The sequence below is a fragment of the Diplotaxodon limnothrissa genome, linkage group LG15 (genome assembly GCF_057381915.1).
Source record: "Diplotaxodon limnothrissa isolate DT_005_m linkage group LG15, D_limnothrissa_male_GT1.1, whole genome shotgun sequence".
NCBI lineage: Eukaryota > Metazoa > Chordata > Actinopteri > Cichliformes > Cichlidae > Diplotaxodon > Diplotaxodon limnothrissa.
This window is the reverse complement of record NC_140610.1, coordinates 20,765,909-20,791,512: the sequence shown is the minus strand read 5'-3', so window position 1 is coordinate 20,791,512 and position 25,604 is coordinate 20,765,909. Positions and strand designations below refer to the sequence as shown.

At 39.8% G+C, this 25,604-nt stretch overlaps 1 protein-coding gene across 1 annotated transcript in view; it reads right to left on the bottom strand.

The window, feature by feature from the left end:
• The window catches only part of man1a1 (mannosidase, alpha, class 1A, member 1), a 172,998-nt gene that overhangs the window by 12,017 nt on the left and 135,377 nt on the right, over window positions 1–25,604 (bottom strand). Inside the window, exons 6-11 of the mRNA XM_085373614.1 lie at window positions 12,985–13,108; window positions 12,558–12,651; window positions 5,626–5,741; window positions 2,208–2,427; window positions 1,015–1,187; window positions 633–748 (exon numbers count right to left, since the gene is read on the bottom strand). Coding sequence (XP_085229740.1) covers window positions 633–748; window positions 1,015–1,187; window positions 2,208–2,427; window positions 5,626–5,741; window positions 12,558–12,651; window positions 12,985–13,108 — 843 coding nt within the window. The remainder of the gene's footprint in view (window positions 1–632; window positions 749–1,014; window positions 1,188–2,207; window positions 2,428–5,625; window positions 5,742–12,557; window positions 12,652–12,984; window positions 13,109–25,604) is intronic.

Genomic DNA, 25,604 nt, shown 5'->3' with positions numbered 1-25,604 from the left:
CCTCTGAATTTCACTGTGAATTGGATTCTGGCCTATTCTGAAAACAGCACATTTATAATCTGTAAAAACATAAACAGTGAAAACAACATTAGGACAATTTGATACTAAATGTGTTTTAAGGACCTGTAGATACTCTGGTTACAATGTTGGGCTGTCCAGGTATAACAGCAACAGCTATGTAATCCCACTGTTCACAGTTTGAGTCCAACTTTTTTTTTAACACTTCAAGTTGTCCCTCTTTCCCTCTGTCCCACATTCTTCCTCCTAAGAAATCCATATTAAACTATCTGCTAAAAGCAAAAAGACCTAAAGATTCTGCTTTAAACACTTTCCCCTCTATTTCTGCCTCATTTGTGAACCTAATATTTTTTCCGTCTTGCAGTAGCTTGCAATTTTGGGCCTAAAATGTACTTTACTTATTTTTTTTACAGCTACAAAAGTCCCTCAATTTCAGGAAGTGTGTGACACTCTTCCCTGGAGCTTGGTGTGAATGAATGACAACCTGTGTGTGTCTGTGTGGGGCTTGACATCTCTGTCAGTTCGGGGCTGCAGGGTCCTAGTCACACCATAAAATGCAATGACAGCACAATCATAAGAGGACAGAAGTGAAGGGTGTTCAGTTTGTGTCTTACTTGAGCGTCTCGGCCAAGTAGAAGCTCTGCTGCACGTCGTCGTAGTTTGGAGATGAAGCGTAGACATCTCTGATGCCGCTGTAGCCTCCGTCGACTCTACAGTGCTGCTCCAAGGCCTGAATGAGAGACGGTGATGGAGACGGACAGCACGGAGGGAGAGGGAGACAAAGAAGGCCATCGGTGACTGGTGACATAAATCACTGAACCTTAGGGAGGATTATTCACTAAATCATGAGTGACCTTGTGTGAGGTTTTTTTGTTTTTGTTTTTACAGGCAATTTATGGATTTTTAAATAGAAAAACTTTACTTTTCCTTTCAGAATTTTGTCTCCAGTTTTTCTCAAATTAACACAATCTTCGTTTTCATAGATAGATATTTTACCTGTACAGCCTCCCAGCCCCACTCTCTGTATTTGGGGTCATGGGTAAACCTCCACATGTACATGTAGGTCTCAATGACCTCAGGACGGAGGATGAAATACTTCTCGTTCTGGCGGGTGGCGATGGCCTCAACACCGCCATCGAAACGGAAAGCCTCTGGTCCGAGTTTCAAAGCTGCAAAAGACAAGAACAAGACAAGAAAATGTTCAGAGATGAAGAACAGAACCGTGTTTTTCAGCATATTTATATATTTTGCATGTTTGCACATGTATGGAAAACCACATGATGTAAGGCTTACAGAATAGTGAACATGCCTGGTTTTCTTCCCTTTCACTTTGTTTTTATTATTTATCCATATAGTTACATAAAGTAAACTAATATGTAAGTAAGTAAATAAGTAATATATGTAGATGCTGTGCAGAGCAACACCACTAACTTAGAGGTCAGTGGTCACTGAAAAGAATAATGCTATTCAACTGCTAGCGGTGAGGTTTCTCCAGAACTGCATTCAAATCACGATGACTCAGAACACGACCTAAGGATGCATTTAAATGAGGGAGATAAATACAATTATCTGAATTAAGAGGAAAAAGGGAAAAAACTGCATCCTCTTAAAATATGGCATTGATTAAAAATGAGAATTTTAAATGAGTCTAAAAGCACTTTCCCCTCAGTAAGCACTAATTTGAGTGTCTTAATTAAAAAAAATGAACAGTGCATGGACAGCATTCAAAAACCTGACATGAAAGATAATTTGGAGAGTAGTAATCGTTTGGATTGAGCCATATTCAGAAATCTACACATGTTATGGGGCGATCGTGGCTCAAGAGTTGGGAGTTCGCCTTGTAATCGGAAGGTTACTGGTTCGAGCCCCTGCTTGGACAGTCTCGGTTGTTGTGTCCTTGGGCAAGACACTTCACCTGTTGCCTACTGGTGGGGGTCAGAGGGCCCGGTGGCAGCCTCGCCTCTGTCAGTGGCTGTGGCTACAATGTAGCTTGCCATCACCAGTGTGTGAATGTGTGGATGGCTGGATGTGTAAAGTGCTTTGGGGTCCTTAGGGACTAGTAAAGCGCTATACAAATACAGGCCATTTACCATTTATGTCAACAGATTCACTTCTACAATGAAATGCATCTACGCTTAACAAACCAAATCAGAAGTGGGGCAAAAAGATGAAGTGGAGTGTCTGTTTACTTGTCCTGGCATAAGACTCGTGACAGGTGCGAGCGATCTCCGCTGCCTGCTCCATCTGGTGGCCCGTCTTGTCACCGGGCGCCCCATCAGCACCCAGAGCGATCATGCCGCCTGCAAAACAGGTCAGGTGGCCCATCTTATGCTCCAGAAGCCCCCCCTTCCACTCCGCTATGTAGGTCAGCCCATTGGTTGACTTCCTCATCAGGTTGGTTTCTATTGCCTGAAAGAAACGCAGATTACAAACGTGTTAGCTTTGGTTAAAATATGTGACTGTTGTCGCACCTTAAAGATGAGGAAGAGAACATTAACAGTCAACACAGATGTGCCTAAACTGCAGGCTCACCTAAGACTCTAGAAAGTGACCATGGTAATATAATATCATGGGTTGAATTTATCCATTATTAATGGCTTATTTGACTGACAGGTGGATGCCAGTGCGGCAAATCGGCGTCTTCATAGCTTCACCTGCTTTAATTTGAATCACTGAACAACAAAAATCCACTTTGAGCTTTTAGATCAGAGGTGGGCAATTAATTTTCCCAAGAGGCCACATGAGAAACTGGGACTGTTGTGGAGGCCCGCATAAATTAGCTAACTTCAGGTATGCCCAATAACTATCTGATTTCTTTATACCGATTTATCTCTATAGACCAATAAGCTTCTAAAGGGATAAAATTCACACTGAGCATAAGAGAGTTCATCTTATTCGTGTCGCCTTCAACAACAGTCCCAGTCTCTCATGTGGCCCCTTGGGAAAATCAATTGTATTAGACTGAAACTGTTATAACAAGGCTACAATTGATACCGCCAGAGATCTGGGATGACCCCTGAGCACATGAGAAAACATATGCTTGAAGCTGTGCACAAACATTTCTTTCTAGTCATAATATGTCATAATAATTTCCTCCTTATACTCAGTCTCAGCAGATATCTGCAGATAAGAAAACATGTCAATCCCATTGGGAAATATAGAAATGCTTGTGGCTGTGATTTACCTTCATCACCAAAGACTAGATTGCTAGATATGATTGAAAAACTACAACTAAATCATCTTAAGAGTTACTGATTTGTGTTGGTTCCAGTTGTTATCTCTAATGGATAAGTAGTGCTCCAAAATGAAAAACCTTGTATTTTTCTATTTACAGACCCTTTAAGGAGCACAAATTGTGCAAAAAGTAAAAGTTATTCCTTTTTCTGTTTTGTTGTGACTTTGATAGACCTCCTGCTGCTTCTTCCTCCCGAGCCTCTCCTTGACAAATAAAACAAGAATGCCCATAATCCTCAAAGATCAAGAGGGATTATGGGTAAACTATCCCAGCGTGTTTAAGTCTGAATTTTAGTCGCTGTGTAATATATTCGCTCCCAGTGTGCCACAGAAAGACAGACGGACAATCAGCTTTCTCCAGCTGAGACCCGTCGCTTGTCACCTCAACTTAAGTTGACAATTTGTTCTAACAGAGAAAAGCTGTCTCCGTGTGTCTGTCTGTGCGTGTGTCATCTATCCTTTGGGTTTACGAGTGCTGTTGTTACTGTAGTTGTGTCTTTTGTTATTCAGCAGTAGTCCTGTCAGCTGTGTCATCCTTCCATCTGCTCAAACTCTGTATCAAGCGCCTGAAGATTATATTACTTGAGATAAAAATCACAAAACTCTCCACTTTAGACTAAAATTAAATCTGTGAAATAGCATATTTTAGCATAAAACTACAGAGGCAACAAGTAACACTTGCAAAGCTTCAAAGCTAGACAGAAATAAATACAACAAAAAGGCCACTTTTCAATATCAAAAGATGGCCTCATGCTTGTTTTCCGCTATTACCCAACAACCATTTATTATGACTCAGAGGGTGCACGGAGGATGCAAAACCCCAGAGTAAATCCACACAGTTCACCATCTGTAAACAGACCCTTATGCTGTCAGTTCAGCAAGAACAGCCTCAAATTAGAGGTCACTGGCTGTATGTGTAATACACTCACAGCCTTCCAGAGGTTATACAAAGCAGATACACAATACTGTCTGCATTACTCACTAAGTGCTAACACATGATAAAGACTGGAAAATAGAATCACGACTAATACTTTGTAAAATTAATTTAGTACTACACAGACTTATTTATACTTTTGGACACTACTAGAGCAGCTTTGCGTGATTCACTATTCAAAATAATCCTTATTTATCTTATACTGGGTCCTGGTGCAGGCCCTCAGTTCATTCCATGCTTTAAACAAGCAGTTTAGCTCCTCCCCCTTTAAGCCAACTGTCTTCTGATTGGCTGCCCTCACAAACAGACGTTTGTAACTGAGCGTATTGAGCAGCATTACCTGTATACACCAACCTCATTGTCCTAAGCTTTTGTATGAACATGCACTATTGTAACACAAAATCTTACAATTGTCTAGTTAATTGGAAAAAAAAATTGTTCAAATATCTTCATCAGCAGTTAAAACCCCAAATATTCAGAAAAAGGCAGCAAATCCCTCTAAGTTAAAGGATGAACCTGGACAGTATTTTTGACATTTTGCCTGAAAAATGATTGAGCGATTATCAAAATCACTCGGTCCGGAAACCCACAGGCTTGTTTGCTGACTTGGCCTCTGGCCGCAATGGCAGTTTTTTTCCACAAATAAGCGATATCTGGGCCAAACCTTCCCATTACATCTGCTGCTCATTCTTTACAAATACAGAAGGTTGACGATGTGTCCCAGTTTATGTGAGACTGCACCTCGTTTTCATCCCTTCGTACCACATAATGAGACAATGTTCCACATTTTGATTGGCTCGAGTTTACAAAAGTTACCAAAGCAGGACAGACACTTTTAGAGCAACAGCTGAACAACAAGGACGAAACTTTGAAAGGTAATTCTCACAGGTTTTATTTAGAGGTTACAGATATTTATTTTGCTCTTGTTACTATTATTATAATAAAGAGACAAAAACACAGTAGATTTAACAGGTAACTCTTTTAACAGTTATTTGGATAGAAAAAAAAAGGAATATGATTGTAAGGAAACTTGGAAATTTAGTTGGATAAACTACTGTATATTTGTCATTTATGTGCCAAATATATGTATTTCAAAAAAAAAAAAAGATCACCTCTTAGCATTAGTGGTGTTACTCACACAAACACACAGTTTGTGTCACGTTTGGTTTGCTGCGATGTGGTCACCTAAATCGCAAATACACAAAAAAAGCCAAACCAGAACGGTTCTGGTGCAAAAGTAAAACGTTCCTGCAGATATCTGTTTATAAAGAGATCCACTATCACTTGAATGATAGCTCATTTTACTACGTGCTGCAGTTCCAGTGAAGTCTGTGATTGAAACTCTGAATACTTCTTTTTTTCCCCCCTCAATCACAAACAGTCAAAGTCGCCTCAGCTCATTTTGAAAAGCGTGTCATTGTGTGTGTGAGTGTGTGTACCTGCAGGGCATCGTAGTACATCTTCTTGCCTTCCTCATCAGTCTTGTCAGACATCAGCCAGGCCTTGAGCAGGTACTCATAGAAACTGTCACCCAGGCCACCCACGGACACGTGATCTGCAACACACAGATAAAGAAAGGAGTGAAACTCACTTAGACACACAGAAACAAACAGGCCTCCCCATCTGTCTTCTGGGTTAGATCACACTGCCATCCAAAGATCATCCTCACATGACACGGTGTATGTGGAATACCGGTGATCCAAGATAAACAACAGCACTCTGTATGTGTGTGCGTGCTATTTTTTATTGGTGAGCCTTCACAGAGCTGAGCAAGCCGAGCAGCATTTTCGCATTCGTCCTGCTGATGGTCAGCAAAGCCTCATCCATATGCATGCATCATTAACAGAGTCTGAGGTTGTTTGTGGTGTGCAGAGATTAAATGTCAACTGTGATAATGTTAAAGTGAGGCAAAAAGGAGGACGGAGCTGAACACAGTTTGTTTCTGAGCTGATAACGGTACCCGGCCTTCCTCAAGTTCAATAACAAAAAACAGGAACAGCAGCACCAGCCAATCAGGAGAGATGACACACGCTTCAAACAGACCATCAGCAGTCTGCCAAACGGCATTACAGCTGTGCGATTGGAATAAACTTGTGCAAACATTTTTTTAATATATTATAAACAGAGAGAGGATGGAAACTATGACTTAATCATCACAAGTCACTGCCACAGCTGTTTGGATAAAATACAAACACTTCAAATCACAATATGTAAAAGAGAGAGCCTTTCTGGAGAGCTGCGGTGTGGAGATATTTTTTCAGACAGCGTTAAGCAGCAGAGATCCCCGAGTTATAATTTATTCAACAAATGCCTTCCCCATCACTGTTGCATAATTTCTGTCTAGATGAAAAAATCTAAGACGAGCATAAAAGCGACGATTTTTCCTTCTTTTGTTTGAACTTCCAGTTTCAATTCTAATTGAGTATGTCATCATTTGCATAAAATACTTGGATGAAATCATAGTAGCTGGCTCTGGTTAAGAGTGTCAGCTAAATGCCAACCATTATAATCGTGGATGTGCTCTCAGTGGTTTTTCAGCCCATCACATAATAAAAGCAAGTAAACCACAGGTGCAGATTCAGATTTAGGATACTACAGATACTAACACCCCTTTAATAAAATAGAAGGTGGCAAAAAACAATACCTGACAGAACTCTAATAAAGGCTGAACGCATATCAGTGAAAAAAAGAAAGGAAAAAAAAACATTAATAAAAGTCGATTAAAGGATTTCTAATTTGTTTTGCTGTGGAAATCAAAAGACCTGTATCAGATTTTATGTGGAAAGGTGTTGCAAACATGGCACTATCATAATGTAAAATTGAATAATAGTTTATTTTAAATGTAAAATACTCACAAAGAATTAAAAGTGGAAAAAAGAAAAAACAGTTTTTAAAGTAATTTCAGTCTTCTTTCCCTTCTCTGTGTGCGACTGCTACCTATCAACTCACACTCCACAGTCTAACTGCAATAAATTACAAAGCGCATGATCCTTCTTGTATTGTGTATGCAAAACAATGTTTCAAGCAAAGTCACTTTCTAATCCTTTATCACGCTAATTTGCCTAATCTTTGCAGTTCTTGGCAGGCAGCTGAAATGAAAACGCAGCAGGCTAAAGGGCAATTTTGGTGCCGCTCCCGATGTTGTGTTTAACTCCTGGGGCTCCACAGTTGTGACTAAATTTGGTCAAAATGCAGCATGATGACTAAGAATTTTCTAGATATGCAACATATCAGAAGAAACTGTTTGGCAGTAACCTGACAATTTTTTTGATTTGTTTGAAGCCATGGATATTTAAGATAAATGCTCAAAAAAGGGCACCTGATCAAAACTTTTCTCCAGTCTCATACTGGTTTAATCTGTCTCTGCTGACTGCTTGAGCTGCTGTGACAAAGCATGTGTTTTTGCACACAGTCCAATACTCCATGCATTCCAATAATCCCTTTTCTTTTGGCTAAACAAACCTGGTAAAAATAATCTGGAAGGTAGTACAGTAAATTCAACTGTTGCCTTAAAATGCTTTATGCTGTGAGGTTAAGATCCTGCAATATTAGCCAGACAGTCCCTATGATTACAAAGGTGACGTTTGGAAAAGATGACGTTTAGGAAGAGACCTCCAGCAGAACCAGAGTCAGAGAGGGGCAGATGTCTGTTAAAACTGAAAAAAGCAAACAAACAAGCCAAAAAAACTCTGCAAGGTATGAGAGAGATACAGTAGTGGCATGTAAACACATCGGGAGTGAAAAGAGGTTATTGAAGTGCATCATGGGAACCTCCCAGCAGTCTGAGCATCTAGCACCATAACTAAAGGATTGTTCAGGCTTACCTAACCCAGCCCTAACTACAAACTTTATAAAAACAAGCAAAGTTTTAAGCCTAATCTTATAAAACCAGAAGGAATGTCTCCAGAAACTAAAGAAGGAGCTGGTTGCCTGAAAGCTGAAGGCTCCCATTCTACTTTTAGAAACTCTAGGAACATGTCAGCCTGTAGCTTGACAGCAAAGTCCTCTGCTGGGATAACATGATGCTATGAGGTCTTTAAGGCATGATGGGGCCTGATGATTCATGCTGATATATGTGAGGACTTAACAAATTCAGGATTTAACAGAGAGCAAGTGAGAAGATATGAATCTGGGAGAATCACAATCTCCCCTTGTAACCCCTGTTTGCCCTCCATGTGGGCATTTTTGTAATAAGGTGACTAAATGTTGTTTGGACATGTGTCTGTCTCTGTAGCTTCAAGAACCTGGCATCCACCTTCTAATTTAAATCGCTATAATAAATTTATTAAGCCACTGGTTTCTGCTCTCTAGTGGTCAACCCCACTTAAACCAGCTTTAAGAACAGGCTGAAAAACTGATTTTGATATGCAGGCCCACTCTTTCCGCTTGTCAGTGTCACTTTAATTATATGTACCCAGCTGGCAGTTTCCTCCAACGTATGACAAGTGCTGTTAGAAAGGAGAGGCTTTTAGTGCTGGGTTCCTCTCCCAAACTATAAGTTACATCACCTCCACATTATACACCTTTCTTTATGTTCTTGTCCTTTCTCCTCTCTCTTTGTGATCAAGACTTCCATTATTTCCTCTTCCTCCAGCTTCACGTCTCTATCATTATTATCATTACCTGTTCAGTCGCACGGTGTGACGAGTCCGATAATGACTTTAAAATTACACCCTGTTACCTGCGCCTTGTCAGAAGCATGAGCGTGCGGACCTGTGCAGCACCGGAGATGTTAAAGACGTGCCTTGGAGTGAGTATGAAAATACCTGACAGTGACACGGGTAAATAGTGAGTTTCAATAATTTAAAGAAAGTCAAGGTTCAAATGGAAAGTGTGATGACACAGTGAGGAGAAAGAAAGAGAACAGGAAGAGGATATTCCACTTTAGGCCCATCTGCAGAAACACTTCCTCTGCTGCTAGTGTAAAGGATTTTCTCTTTAGAGTGGGCCTCTCCATTTCGGCATGACCTTAGAAGTGTCCAAGTCATTCAAAGGCCTTGGAGATTAGTCTCTTAATCTGAGCCCCAACTGACATCTTTCCTATCTGGATTTAGGAAAATGTGTCACAGAGTGGTGTCAGGGTTATCTAATAGACTAAGGGAGAGGCGTGGCAAATTAGTTTAAAGATACCCCGCTCTGGAACAAACTTCGGGACTGGGGGACAATGCGTCAACATGTATTAATCCTCTATATCAAGATTACTGCATAGGTAATTCTGCATGACTCATTCCAGCTTCCTGAGTGTCCCTGGCCTAACAAAAGCTCCACAACAGCTACAAGCAGTACAACTTAACACATTTTTATTAAGCTAATTTAAACTAATATTGGATCATTCTGTCAGCCTGTTTAACTACTGAAACAGCATATATCAACTTTGTTTAACGGACAAATATTAGCACTCTTTATCTTCAGTCACTGTTAACAGAGCTCCATAATATTTATACAGAACTTTCATTCGGTAAACTTTAATTAAATCTCATTTGCATAGGGATCATTTAAGATAAACACAACTGGGTAAGACATAAGTAGACAGATAAAACAAAAAACAAAGAAAGTGAAATAATCTGAATGAAAGTTATGAAAGTGACAATCGTTACGGCGAAAGTGCAGATCCTTAAGATAACATAAAGCCCAAGTTTCTCAATACTCCGAAGTTTACAATGGTTACAAAGTAAAAGCGCTACCAGCAGCAGTTATTTTCACTGTTTATTGTGATGCTTCTTTTCTCAGGGTTTGCTTTCGTTGCTTTCATGTGAGTAATTCGAGCCAAACCTTCGTGTTCGTGACTTTGGCGTCAACGGACCGTAAAATCCACGTTGCTGATGAACTCAAGGTTTCAATTGTGAGTTTCAAGCCTCACTGAAACCAACACCATGTCCATTTAGTAAATTATGGTCCCCATTGGAACCAAAAATGACAATAAAGCAGCGCATGCTTCAGGTTACGAGTCATATTAATAGTCTTCTGTATACCCAACCTAAGCACAAAACACTAATGAATGCAGTAAGTAATAAGCAAATCTATAAGCCAACGTTTAAGAGGAAAGTTTGTCAGTTCTGTCAAAAAGAGCCTCAATTAAACAGCAAAGTGCATGAAAGAAAGAGAGGGGGGCATGTTAAGTATACTCAGGCCCAGATAAGGAGGGGAGGGGACATTCGTGCTCTGGTACGGTTTAAAGAGAAGTTATCTAAAATTATGGTAAAGGATCATTAATGCACAATAAATGGTGGTAAGTTCACAGAAAATTTGAAAAATAATTGCCACCCTTTCAAAGTGTCAATCTGAGCTGAAGACAGAGTAATGACTACAATAAGATGGTATCTCTTGGTTTTAGTCAGTCCAAATTGCAGGTGTAGATCTCTTTTCTTTAAAAGATCGACACAAAGTACACTGCAGTAATCTAGACGAGCTGTAATTTGCATGCATTAGTGTGTCATTGTCATTGTGGATAAAAACGATCTAACCTTGCTGACATTCTTCAAGTGATAAATGCAAATTTTATTAATATTTCTGATACCAGACTCAAAGTCTCGCTAATTATTAACCCAAAGATTTCAACCCACAATTTTCATTTTAATTACACACTGATCCATTTCACCTTTAGTCTGTGGAGGAAGTTATGACTCAGTCTTGCATTTGTGCCCGAGATAAATCTTAAAATGTGCAAACACAACACGAACGCTTGATTAACGTACTTTAGTATTACGCATAAAAATTATTGTCCAAAGCAAAGGCATAAACTAGCAAGAAAACGACAAGTTCAAGGGTCGAGCATTACAGCACACAGAGGAGATGTTTACTTTCTCGTTAATCAGTGAACGAACCCGAGAAGATTAACACAGTTTTTATCCGCCACATGTTAAGGATGGCCCAGAGTACTCAAAGCAGCCTTCTAAACACTCATATCTCAAATAAGCTTTAATGGAAGAACTGGGGGGCAGCTAAATCCCCAAATGAGAAAGAAAGAAAGAGTTCAACATGTGAAGGGTGTTGGCTGTGATTGGTGATGCTTAGCCAGCGGAAACCTGGGACTGAAACGTTACTGCCTTTTTATTGTGTCAAGACAAACAAACGCAAACAGTTCATGCGAGTGGCAACTTTGATTTGGATGCAGTTATGCCATCTGTGAAACATCTGGCACACTCTGACTGTAGCATCTGGTGAGTAGGCAGGAACTTTAAAGTGGACATAAAACACTACATGTATCGAGGCTATTTGAAACCATGGATGCCTACTCTCAAAAACTCTCACAGATCTAACACTGTTTGTGAAACTGGGTTTAAGAAGCATCTAAAGTTTAAGTTTAGAGTATGTTTAGCATCATCTTGTGCCTATAAAGAACGTGACAGCACTGTGGTGCTGCTAATGGACCTACAATAGTGTATGTTAGCTAATTAGTGACCAATAAGTCTAAAAGACACTAAACCTATAAATCAGTCTAAGGCAGTCACTTTTGTACTAGCCCTGGCTGCAGCAATGAATTCTACATAAAAAAAACAAAGGATATGCTTGTGCACTTTCACTCTCTTAAGTAGGTACTTCAAACAAACAAAAGAAAGATCTAACGACGGCCAAAAATATGGAGCAAGAATCCTGGATGTGCACAAAACAGCTTCTCAATGATGCAATCAAAACAACTTGGATTCCCAAAGTTTGTTATCTTACGTTGACTTTATATAAAGCTCTCTCATAACTATATCCAAAAAATTTAGTTTATTGCACAGCTTCTGATATGTAAACTGCAAATAAACAGTGCACCATTTTGCCTCAAATCCTCGTACAGCACACCTCTCGGCTCAGTGAACCACACACGTGTGGCGGTATGGCCTGACTGGTCAGTCAAACTGGCAATGACTTGTCACATATGTTTTTAAAAGTAGCCAATATAGACGTCTACCACATCATTTTTGAACTTTTACTTGTTTTTAGCCAGTGCCATTTAGACATTCATTAGATATCCAACCTAGTGAGAGTATTCAGCGGTTAAAAGTTAATTGGTGAATAGCAGGAATTAGCTTGATTTTAAGCCTTTGCAATAGCGTGAAAAGATTTCAAATGTAGATGTTAAATAGTCCTCTGAATGGCTGACTGGATTTATCCCAGAAAATAACGTCCACAGAGGTTTAATTGGTGCTTGAGCCCCCCCTCATAAATTATCCTTTGAGCTTTCATCTTCTCTTATTACTTTTTCCCTGCTGTATAACTATATTTTATTGTGTGGATTATTTCTTTTTGTAAAGCATTTTGTAACACTGTTTTTGAAAAGTACTATACAAACGTTTAAAGCAATATTAGCATACATGTAAGCAATACAAATAAAAAGGGAAGAAAGAACAAAATACAGGTTGTGAAACTGGGAATCAGGACTTACGTTGGCCCCACTGTCCACTGTTGGGATTCAGGTAGTTGGGGTATAGCCCCTGAGGTTTTTCCAGGCGATTGAGTACTTTACGGATGTTCATTACCTAATATTAAAAGAAAGAAAAAAAGAACATAAATATTTCTTAAAATTCTCAAAAGTTGCAAAATATGCACATTATATTTTATTATACAAGGGACTAGCTAGTTAGCAGGCTAATTTTACTAAATATCTATACACAACAATACTAAGATGTAATTGATATCAATTAATGTGAACTGTTTATCTCCGGTTTAGGATTTTTGTTTTTCTTTATGTAATAAAGAACTAATACTCTTACATACTCATCTTTATCTGGACTCTGGACTGGTATATTTCATTGCTTAGATATATTTTTTATTACAAAAAAACATCTTTTAAAAGTCTCTGTGTCTGTTACCTTCTGAGCAAACTCTGGATTTCCTGAGAGTCTGCTGAGGTGCATAAACTCCAGATGCAGGGTGCCATACTCTGCCAGGATGCTGCTACCACCCGATGCCCATGGCCAGTTCCTACCAATACCACTGCACAAACACAGAAGCAGAAGGAGACAGAAATGTATGTTAAACGCAAAAACAATAATAAGTGTGACATTTTTCGATTTTCACTGTATGGAATATTTTTTTAGGACATGCCAGAAACACCTCACCTCAGAGGTGCCCCGGGAGGCTTCCTAGCCAAATGTCCAAACCACCTCAATTGGGTGTTTTTGATATGGAGGAGTAGCGCCTCTCCCAAATAACTAAGCTCCTCATACTCTAAGATAGAGCCCAGACACCCTACAGAAGAAGCTCATTTCCACCGCTTGCATTCGTATCCACAGACTCATTCTTCTGGTCACTGCCCAGAGCTCATGGCTATAGGTGAGCGTAAGAACATAGACTGACAGCTTAGTTTTCATGCTTGGTTCTGCTGCACCACACCAGACTGGTATAGTGTGCAAATCACTGCTGATGCTGAACTAATCCATATGTCAATCTCCCGCTCCCTCACTCTTGAACAACTACAGCGATTACATTTCCTGTCTGGCTTGGGAACGCCTTGGTATCCACTCCCAAAAGAGCTGGATGAGGTCACTAAGGAGTGGGAGGTATGGGCTTAGACTGCTGCCCCCGTGATCCGGACTCAGATAAGTGACAGAAAATGGATGGATGAATGACGAACAAATGCATGACAAAAATAAAGCAAATCAGAACAAATGAGTAACATAATAAAACTTTTAACTTGGGCACATACCCGCAAACTTACAACACCCATTCCCACTAAACAGGCAGAAAGTCTTTAAAAAGCCATCTTGAAACTCTTACTTAGAAACCAAACTCCTTAAAAATCTGAAGACTGCTAAACAGTTCCTGAAAGTTTGATCTTATTTTTAAAAGTAATTACTATTCAACCGATTTTCACTCTGAAGGCATTTACAAATAGATTCCTTAAATAGATAAAGAGCAGGGTATGTTAATGACACTAAAATTAAACCAAACGTTACACTCCGTTTGTTATATTTATGCACATGTCTGTTTTTCCCACAGTCTTCACCTGGCAGCACATCATTCTTTGAGTTTACCCGTCAGTCAAAAGGAAACTTGTTGGAGCCTGTTCTCTGCCAGGAAACAAAAAAAAGGTGCGTCTGCTCTCGGGCCATATGTGAGAGTTACCAACCTTGGCGTGCTTGACAAGGACAGAAGACCTTGCAACTGGGAGTGTGTGCATGTAAGTGTGTGTGCTGGATCATTACAGCCACTGACAGATCACTTTCAGACCAAGGACTGATGACTCTGGTGGTGGTGCCTGAAGTAACTACTCATGAATACATATGAACTATTTACTACACTGTCAAGCACACCGGGATGTCGGCCCTACAGCAACTACATATGGACACATGTACTACACAAACACACACACACACACACTGAAGCAGAGGAGACATCCAACAAATGAGAAGAAGGGGGAGGAGAAGGAGTGTAGATTGGGAGATGTGCTGCACAAACACACACACACACACACACACACACACACACACACACACAGAGACAAACCCACACATCTCTTTAAAGAGGTGGATGAACATACTAATTATGCCCCCCTTCTTCAACTCATCATGTTGCATAAGCCATAATTTGTTTCCCATTACACCACAGATTTAATCAAGTCAACCAAACACAGGGACGACCACTGCCGCATCAGGCAGCGAACACAGAGTCTGGCAACTGTCAGAAAGCAGGAATGGTGAGAAAACATCCCATCACTGCACACCCTGATTAATTTGGGGGTCAGCTCCCAGCAAAAATTTAATTGGCACTGTCACACCGCTGAGATTGTGTATAAACACACACATATATTTTGGATTAAGTTTTTAAGCTACATTTTAGTCAAACACTATTCCTTCATCTCCGCCGCCTATCATTCAACCGTAGTTTTGATCTGTCTATCCATATTTTTAGTCCCTTTATAAACCCTGTGATGAACAGTAAATCCTTTTGCTTGTATGGGTGAGATTGAGAGACAACGCACACCTTTCCAGCTCGCCCCTGTCCACCTCAATCCCCCTGAAGCCTCGCTGCAAGAAGCACCAAATCCATGTTAGGGAGTCTAAAACAAAAGAGAGCCAGACAAAACCTAAAACCCCCAACGGTGCCTTTCAACTTTCTTTGTTAAGAAGGGCTTTCTGCTTCAGGCTCTGGGTGTGCCCACATAAAAAGGGGCATTTCAGAAAGATCCCTGTGAGCGCCACCATTCCCAATCAAATAAGTTATCAAATTATGATGTAAAAATAACCTGGTGATTTAGTGCACAGAGTGGTAAAACCAACATTTATGTTCAAGTTAATTATTTTATCGCTGAACGCGCTCTCTGTGCTGCTGTTTAGTTCTAAGGTGACAGCTGGAGATTAAAGCTCTGAAACTTGTCCCCTAATATAAAGAAGACACGGAAATCACTTCAATTTGTTACAGATCAAAGTGAAATTAATTTGATTGCTGATTTGATTAATCACACATTTTAGTACTTACGGCCTTTTTTTGTGCAGTACCGTTAACAAATGTCATGAATATAACACTATGCTTAAATTACTGAATCAGTTCTGTGCTTGGATGAATAATCTCACTTCTTTCATTCTTAGCAAAGCATGCAATGCATGTTAGAAACAAAGCTTCAGGGCTAAAAAATAAAGCTAACATGTGGTTCCTCTAACGGCCACTTGACGTTGACTCTAAGAAATCCTCAGACTCTCGTGTTAAAATGTCCAGCTTTAGAGTACTAAAAAGCATTTTACTACCAGTTTCAAAGAAACAGTTTTAGTCTCTGTGTTCAGTTTTAAAAACAGCTACTGAAACAAATTTGCACTGGGTGAAATGATGGTGAAAAATCTGCTTCACAGACGTTCACATTGATTCTTGTGAGCACCCAGAGCAATGTGATTACTCTGGGTGCTCTTGGCTTGAAGAAAAGACAATAAAACTGTAGGACTGTTTTGGTAAGTTCTACAAATCTGTTCATGTGGTTTTTGTCCAGCTGTTCCTGTTGGTTTTTGTGAGCAAATCTTTGTGGGTTTCCAAAAACAATCCAGAAACTGTATTTGTGTGATTAAACACTGTAAGAGATCAGGTAGTGGTAGTCTTTACCTGGGGAATTCAAATAATTTGTAATAATTGTGAAGGTAATCGGTGCCATAATTAAAAAATAATCATAATTCCACTGAAAATTACCCTCCACATTTAGTCAGACACTAATAGTCTGGTGCAAATTAACATGAGGCTGTTTTGGATGACCTTTTCCCTTTTGCAAACTTTATTTTTAAATGTTTTTCTCCTGGCTTTTTCTTACACAAAAGAGGCTGCTCTGGTAATTACAAAAGAAAGTTTGGACGGCATGTTGTTTGTAGCCAAACAACATGGAGACCTATCAACAGCGAGATCCAGGTCACATCCATTAGAAGAGTGAAATCTCGAAGGGTGGTGAGATAGATGAGATGCTTAACAGTCTATTAATATTAATGCTAGCTCTGTAGCTAGGGACCAAAGATGTCGCCGTCAAGTAAAACACAGAGCTGCTTGTCCTATGTGAGCATAAACATGTGATTTATTTCCTAAAGCACATGTGTTCTCCTGGTGAGACTAATTTTGTGTGAATGGGGCTAAAGGCTGACTCTTTGCTGTTGGCTGCTTGCAGAAACAGTGTGAACAAATGCGTGGATGAAATGATGTATTAATGCTCATAAACTCAATAATTTGGAGTCAGAGATCCGGCTCTGCTCCATTTTGGACTAAATTAACCTGTGGAGGAACACTTTGTTATCGCTATTCTGATGGAAACCAGTCCCCTCCTGTACTGGGACTGGAAACTGGCCTCCATCCATCCATTGGCATACAGAACAATGCATCTGTCTTAGACTATTTGAGTCTACTGTTGTATTTGACTACTGATGCAAATGTCCTAGTGGTTCAGTTTCCAGGGCCCTGTTGACAACAGCATGCTCTACATCCCATTTCTCACATGGCATGTAATAGGACTTATTAGCTCTAATCTTTGAAACACATTATTTAGTTTATGCAGTCTTTGCACTACAGAATACATAAAGTGCAATATTATAAAAACGTTGTACAACTGGTCAAAGTTTCGCCTCAGCTGGCTTTCGTCCTAATTTGCAGAAAATTTTCACCCAAGATGTCTAATCCAAAATGATAACAGAGTTCTCCCTGTTGCCTGTTTTTCTTTTTTTTGTGATCTCAGTGGGCTTCATTTCCACAGCAGCGAGGGGTATGAAGGTTCATATTAAACTCTGGATGAATATAAAGTCTCGGTTTATTGAATTCAGTTCTCGAACAGTCACAGCGGTGCTTCTCACTTCTCATCGACATGCTGGCTTTTGATAAAATGTTGTGCCGATGAGCCACGCTTTATACCAAACAGTAATATTAGAGTGCAGCACACTGAAAAACGTTTGGTTATTCTCTTTAAAAACCAAGCTGTAAATGTTAATCAATTTGCTACTGTGACCTAGAACTAGAGGACTTTCAGAGATTATATGAGGCTTACATCAGCGTATTAAAGCCGATATTGAACTTTCATTATAAGTTAAGAAGATGAGCCAACATGATCCACCTCTGATAGGAGTGATAGGATGGCGTTTGTTTGTTTAACAGGAACTCTTTTTTAAATTAATTTCCTTGCCTCACATTTCCCCTTTTATATTCATTAAGGGGCAGATATTATGCCATGCAGAATTTAATCCCAGTAATATCTCTCTGTTAAACAGAACAGATTATATCACACTACTTACATTTGACTATTAATCATTCAGTCCAAACGGTAACTTATCACTGTTTCACTTTTGACTTAAGTTTCAAAAACCTATGATTCCAGGTCACTTGGGTAAAGTTTGACAAGGTCCTGCTTATTAAAACACTATGGATACATTTGAAAGCCTTCTTAGAAACAAAGCAATGCCATTCTTCCTAATTTTTGTACTCCTATGAAAAATTATGTACACTCCTACTGCTTCCATAGCAATTAAAAGGGTAAAAAGCAGCCAGGGGCTACTAATCAGACATACAGTGGTCCCTCGTTTATCGCGGGAGTTACATTCCAAAAATAACCCGCAATAGGTGAAATCCGTGAAGTAGCTAACTTTATTTTTTACAATTATTATAGATGTTTTAAGGCTATAAAACCCCTCACTACATGCTTTATACACTTTTCTCAGACACACATGAACATTTTCACACTTTTCTCTTTTGTTTAAACACTCTCAAAGTTCGATTTATCAAAGATTTATGTAAATTTGACAAGCTGAACGCATTCTGTACAGGAAACATCGCATGAGATTGATTGACAATGGTCTACAGTCAATCAGGACGCAGAACACAATGCACAGTAAAAAAACAAACAAACAAAAAAAAACAGCATGCAAAATTGCACACACAAAAAATCGTTATAGCGAGGTACCACTGTACTTGATTATCTGATTATCAGCAAATGTGAGCACATTTTTGCTGTTTGCTGGTCTGCAGCATTCAGGTGTGTGTTAACACAATGCCAAAACATTCCTGGGAGTGGACTTTCCAGCAAATTCAACCCATGCAAAAATTTTTTTTTTTTTACAAAAAACCCAAGTGCTACACAGACTCTACAGGCCTCAGTTAGCTCATGATGATACCATTAGAAAGGCAAAAAACAAGTACGGGTTGTTTGGAAAGACTGCCAGGAGAAAGAGTCCGCTCTGAAAAGGTTTATGATGTTTGTGGTTCCAGTTCTGATTATATCCAGAAGCGAAAGAACGTCTGTGGCCAGACTGTTATTATTTTTCTCAGGTAAGAAAAAAAACTTCACTTTTGTCCACTTTCCAACTCAATCTAAAGCTAACCATAACCTCAAAGGTGCACTCTGCAGTTTTCCAACAAACAAATTCTTACCTTCAAAAATACACAATGTGTGTCTTGAAAGTCTAGTTCTGATTTTGACCATTTTGCTGCCTTTGGTGCTAATCATGCTAACGTGATTAGCCTCCCTACTAGGGGTGGGTTTTTATAATCGATTTATCGATTAAAATCGATTCTGGCTTGGGTAACGTAAAATCGATTCATTAAAATCCTGAATCGATTTTTTAATATTAATTTATTTTGCCCGAAATGCCAGAATCTCTGGTGAAACCTCACAAAATTTCAACAACCACCAAACAGCTAAGACAGTAAATGAGAGCAGGTACACGGCTTCTGCACAAAGACGTAAACACACAGCGCGGACCCGCGGATCAGAATCAGTGAGATGTCGCCTTTCTCAGCTGACGGTCGGGGCTGAAAGCCGACAGCTCGCTGATTCTGATCCGCGGGTCCGCGCTGTGTGTTTACGCCCTTTTTGCGCTGATCATATGGCTGTTAGTTTTATCTCTCTCCAAACAATATTGACCGAACCAGCAGCAAAAGAAGATCCAAACTACGCTTCACATAAACATCGTCATGAATTCCCTCTGACGTTTGCTGACTTTTCAGTATAAAAATCACACTTCATGCACAGCTCTCTCTCTCTCTCTCTCTCTCTCTCTTTTCTGCATTATTCGCTTGCCTGTTACGCACAAGTCTACCGTTGTTTACAGCGCTGTCGGCCGACGTTTTTTTTTCCCTTTTACTTACTTCCGAAAAGTAAACCTAATTTCTGCCGTTCAATATTGAACAAATTTAAACTTTTTAAAATTAAGCAAAATGCAAAACGCCGTGTCTCTAATAAAACCGCTGTAACTTCAGAGGTAATGTTCATGTGTTGATTAATGGTTTTCTTTCGTTTTTGATGTACTGCAGATTATTTTTATAAAATCCCAGGCCAGGAAAAATCACCTTCATGTTTTTCTGTGTTTTATCTTCAGCTACTTTGACACAAAGGCCTCTGCTGTGATGCTCACACCTTTGATAAAGTCTTGCGTGTGTCAGCTTCCTTTTAATAGATACAAAAATATGTAAATGTACTGATCTGAATTATAATATTTCTGACTGTCAAAATTTCCCAGATTCGAATCGAATCGAATTAAATCGAATCGTGGATCGAATCGATTCGGGACCTTGTGAATCGGAATTGAATCGATTCTAGAAATCAGTGACGATACCCAGCCCTACTCCCTACCCCAAAGACTCCAGAGCATTGTCGTGCATTACATTATATATGCTTCAAGACCAACTTAGTTCACTACATTTAAGTTCACTATGGGGATAGCTAGGGGCTCAAGGGTTGCATGCAACAAATAAAGATCCAAAGCCTCAGCCCAGAAAACAAGTCATTACAAAACGATGCCACTGTGAATTAAAATAGTCTGCATTGGAGGACATGTTCCCATCCTCTTGGTGTCTTGTCCAATGCTCTTATCATTCAACCTCTAACGCCCACAGCTATTTCCTGGCCAGCTGCAAAACAACAAATCATAGCCTGCTAGTTTTCTAACCCTCCAGTGAATTCTGCAGAGCCAAAAAACAGAGGTTTTAATTCTGTGGTGCCAAGCTATAACCTGGAAAAACAGAAAAAGCAATACATCTCCATAAATTAGCATGTCACACCAGGCAGTGCCCTCTCACGCTCCTCTAAAATTATGTCAGGAAGCACTCCAATTCATTTGTACTCTATAGCTGGGTGAGGCCAATACTTTGGCCCAGTTCTCTTTGTTGTTTTCTCTGGAAAGCCTTTCACTGTCCTCCATCTCATCTTTGCCACGACCTCTCTTACCTCTCCTTTTCCTCTCGATTTCCTTTGCTGTACATCTCTTCCTCTGCGTCTTAAAATCTATCGTACTTTCCCTACGGCCAAAGAGAAAATGTGAATTGTGATAGATTCACAGTTAGCAACTTAATTAGAGCCCTTAAATCATGGCTGCCTTCCACCGCCTCAGGTTACAACTGAGGAGAGCTGCACTGAGAATGGATGTCTGGCTTTGTGTAGCTTGTTCTTTAAAGAAATCTCTGTACATCCCGAACGCTAGCCTTTTCTTTGCTTTAAAAACGTGCTTTAGGGCAGTGAGAGTGCATTGCTGCTGCATATATCTGTGCGTATTAACTCATTCACTGCCAGCCATTGGCAGTGAATGAGTTAAACCCATTGACTCATTCACTGCAATTGACGGCTATAGATGTCAATGGCAGTGAATGAGTTAATAACTGAGGCCAAAACAGAGGTGCTGTCATTTGCTCATCCAGATACATACAACCCTAAAATTTTAGATGACAGCTGCAGGAATGAAACTACACTAAAAGAGCTCATTGCACTACACTTATTAATTTAGTCACATAGCAATGCCGATACTGAAACTTAAACTCTTCTTCTTCTACCTGCTGCCTTTAGGGGTCACCACAGCTGCCTTCATCTCTCCCCGTCCCTGGCATTACCATCACTAACCATCTTGCTGTGAGGCGACAACTCCCTGCACTGCAGTGCCACCCTACAGCCTATTGCCATATGCTGAGATTTATCCAGCATTCTCATCGACACTGTTTGATATTAACTGAACACACTGCTGTTTGTATTGTCTCAAAAAGATCAGTACTGATTGGCCTCTTTCTCATAGCTCATTTCTAATTCACTCCAATTAGCCAGCTTTTTCTGCATTTAATGTTGCACTCAGTTAAAGTAGTGCTATTAAACTGCTATAATGTTAATTGTGAGGCACAGCAGGAACAGCTGTGTTGGTCTAAGTACATCTCTGTGCACACAGTGGGTGACATGACACAGAGAGACGGACACGGTGAGTTTATTTTCCTCTTTATATCAGGGAGAGACCATGAGTCAGGGTGACTGCTGTTCACACGCGGCACAGAGCTAAGTAGCCGACCATAATCCGTAATTACTTGACGTAAATGGACGGGTATCAGCTGAACAGTTAAACCAGCAAGTTTTGACGTTTGCCTGGTTCTTTATTGTCTTTTTAAATCTTTATTTAATCTGCTTTTATATGTGGAAAACTGCTAACGGCAAGACTTGTACCTGGAGTTAGCCTTTGTGTAGTAAAAAGGGCAGAGCAGCCCAAAGTGCTTCAAATACACTGCATTTGAATCCAGTGAATATGTGACACAGCAGGGAATTTGGGCATGAGAGAATTTGTATTTTCTTACACTTATTTTTCTTGCTTCTTATTACCTTCAACCTCTTGATCTTAGTTGTTTACTGGTTTCTCTGCTGCTGCTGCTATGCTGATGACATTCAGCACTTAGCACTCTTCCAGCACTCTTGTAGCTCTAAATTAAAATATGAGCTAGCTGCTTTAGATATTATTCATCAGTCTCTGCTAAGCAAAGAATTTCCAGACATGCTCTGGATTAACAAGTTAATTTTCCTATCGCATCGAGAAGAAAGGGCTCCATGACAGAGTGGCACTACAGGGTCACCCAGTGTGGCACCCTCACTAGGCTGCACTAATAGAGCCGTTCTCAAATGCAGACCTATTAATCAAACTCCAAGACCCAAAGAGCTCAGGATTGATAGCTTCAGTCCCAGAGCCAAGAGCTGAAAAGGAGCAAATTTTCCTCAAGCTGACAGTTTTTTCTAAAATACTTTCCTCTCTGAGATAAGGAAACGGAACGAGGGTTAGTTTTAACTTTGCAACGTCATGAAGATGATGACATTGCTTTTAGGAGCAGTTCGCCTGGAAAGCAAACACTTCCCCACAAGTTACTGCGTTTTGTAATGCAGAGGGCCGTGGTGGGGGAGCCACTTCAGAAATGTATACAGCTCTTTGATTCAGTCTGAAAAAGGCAAAAAGATTCACATTTTCCCATAAATTCATCCCACGGTGTCAGACCTCACATATAAATACCTGTTCAGAGGTACCACTTAACATTTCAGCATGATTTCTTTGCCACTTGTCATTTTAACCAAGTCTTTTGTTGGAATGGTGATGCAGATTCGAGCACTTTTTAAATGCCTTACTGCCAATCAGAGGTGTGCGTGTGTGTGGGAAGCAATCATCACCATGATGCCTGTAGAGAGGAATGAGCAGCTAATTTCAGGGTGGAGCACGGATCCAGATACCTCAGCAAAACCTAACACATACACACACACACCGACACACATTTACACAATGCCTCATCCCATTAAGGCCAGTCAGTATGCAGTGCAGTGGGAGTGATTTGCAAGGGCTTTATCAGTCTGAATGTTAATAGAAGAGCTATGGGACTTACTGGCCAAAGCAGATAACAACTGGGAAACTAGTGTGTGTGTGTGTGCATGTATGCGTTTGTGTGTGTGTGCCTGTGTGTAAAAAAGTTAGAGAAAGTGTCAGAGGAAAAGGGAAATTAGTTTAGTTGGTACAGCGCAGTTATATGTTGTCGGTTGCTAAAGCACAGCAACTAAATACTACACACTGTATTCTGCACTATACACAGAGACATGCACATGCAAACAAAAGTCATTGCATTAGGTTAAAGTATTTTGGCTTGCACACGTGCCAGTGTGAACATAGTACATTTCTATGTACTCTATATTTGGATTAAAACCCAATCGATGTAGTGGTTTTAAGACGGATGCAGATATCTGGGCCAGATTTAATAAGATATGCAACAGGGTCATCTGCAAAAAGTGAGTTTGTGAGTTCCTACCACTTACATCAATCTTGTAGATAAAATCCAGTTAAACATAACGATATTTTCTAGTTACTTACACAGCACAAATAAAGTTATTCTTTTCCAAAACCCTTTCATCACTACCCACCTTATAATATCTCGATTCAGTAACTCAGTGTTAATTAAGGGGCACGCTGCAAAGGTAGACGATGAGTCATGCTATTCTAAGAAATGAAAATATGAGTAATCTATTTCTTAAAGACTGTTATGTGCTTAGCGTATTCCCTTTCCCTTTGTCTTAAATATAAAAACAACATTAACTACAAAAAATTGAATTAAGCACGCAGAACAAATCAGAAGCACCAAAAAGGGAAAAAATAATCATGTCAAATGCAAAAACTAGTTTAGAGGAGCACTACCCCAGCCTTCTCAGTGATGCACCTCTTCACCTTCTCAAATATTTAAAGCTCATTTCAGGGACAATTGTGTCTCTGTCCATCTGGCTGCAGTCCTGCCCTAACACGCCCCAATCTGCAGCAGATCAACCGGAAAAAAAAAATCATTTGGATCTTAGCAGCATTTTCCACTCGGTTAGTAGCAATCAATGAGTTGATGTACAAACTAAAGGTCACGGGGGGTCGGAGAGGAAGGCCGGGCCAGCCTTTGACTCTGTATGAGGAACTGTTGATTTATTGGATATTGCAAGCAAGCTGATCCACCTTCAAGTGCCTTTTGAAGATAAATCAGCTGGACATCAAGACAAAATTTCTCACGTTGATGAATTATTCCTTTACATTCTCTGACGGCCTTCAAAACCTTCCATCGTCCTTTGTTCCTGGTGGCTTGTCATTCAGAGGATGAGACATGTGATCAGCTCTTATGACCTTTCATAAATTAGATTTTTCTGTAATGAATTTGCAACATCTCTATTTAAACTTTGGTCTCTACACACCATAATGATCCACGACAAGCAGATACGCAGATTTTAGTTTCAGGTTTTAAATGTTAAAGTGAAAAAAGAAAAGCTTTTTTTTTTTTTTACTTTACTTACAGCCATGAAACTAATGTTAGAGCTACTGAATGCATCATTGGTATTTCAATTGGTTCCCTCTAGGGTTTACTTTCAATTTGCAGTTCTGTCTGCCACTGGGTACAAATTCTCCAGGGGAAAAGGATAACACTTTTTCCCCAGTAGGTACTGGTATTGTTCCCTAGCTGAAATGGTAGATGGGGGAGTAACTATGGAAACTCTACATGCTGCCAAAAGAAGAAAAAAAGTCCAGCATAAAGGGAAGGTGAAGCGAGGGTGTGACAGAAACAAAAAGCAAACAAAGAGTGGAAAGAAGAAAACAAATAAAGAGCTACACACTAGTGTATTCAGATCTGTTCCTATTTTATGATTACCATGTTAACACGTACTGAACATACCCAACCAGACAGTGAGTGATTTCAACCTGATGTTCAGATTTTCTTTTGAGATTTAGTGAGATAAAAATTATCTCAAACATTTCATTTCCAAAATACTCCCAATAGAACCCAGTAAAACACCCTGATTCTTTGAAATGTTAACACGTGCTGTGTTCAGGCCAAAGATTTTATCTTTAGAAATTAACTAAATGCAGCTCCGCAGGTTTATCTTAAGCCTTTATTAATTTGTCTGAACACACTCGTAATTCCCAAAGGAAACACAGCAAAAACCTTTCCAAACTGAGGACATCGCATTTATCTTGTTTTCTGAAATTAACACAGGGCCATTGAGCAAACAAGGTTCACTTGGTATAGAAGCAATAAGATGTTTTAAACTGTGGCCTTATTTCTTATGGTCTCTCTTGGGCTCTGCAGATAGCTGCAGGGTAGAGCGATGAAAGGCTACCGACAGGGAATACAAAGAACAAGGCCATGGAGTGGAGTGGACTTGGAGTACACATCCTGAAACAGAAGGAGATACTGGGTCACTGTAGATAAGATGGATGGGCTGAACAAGGACAGA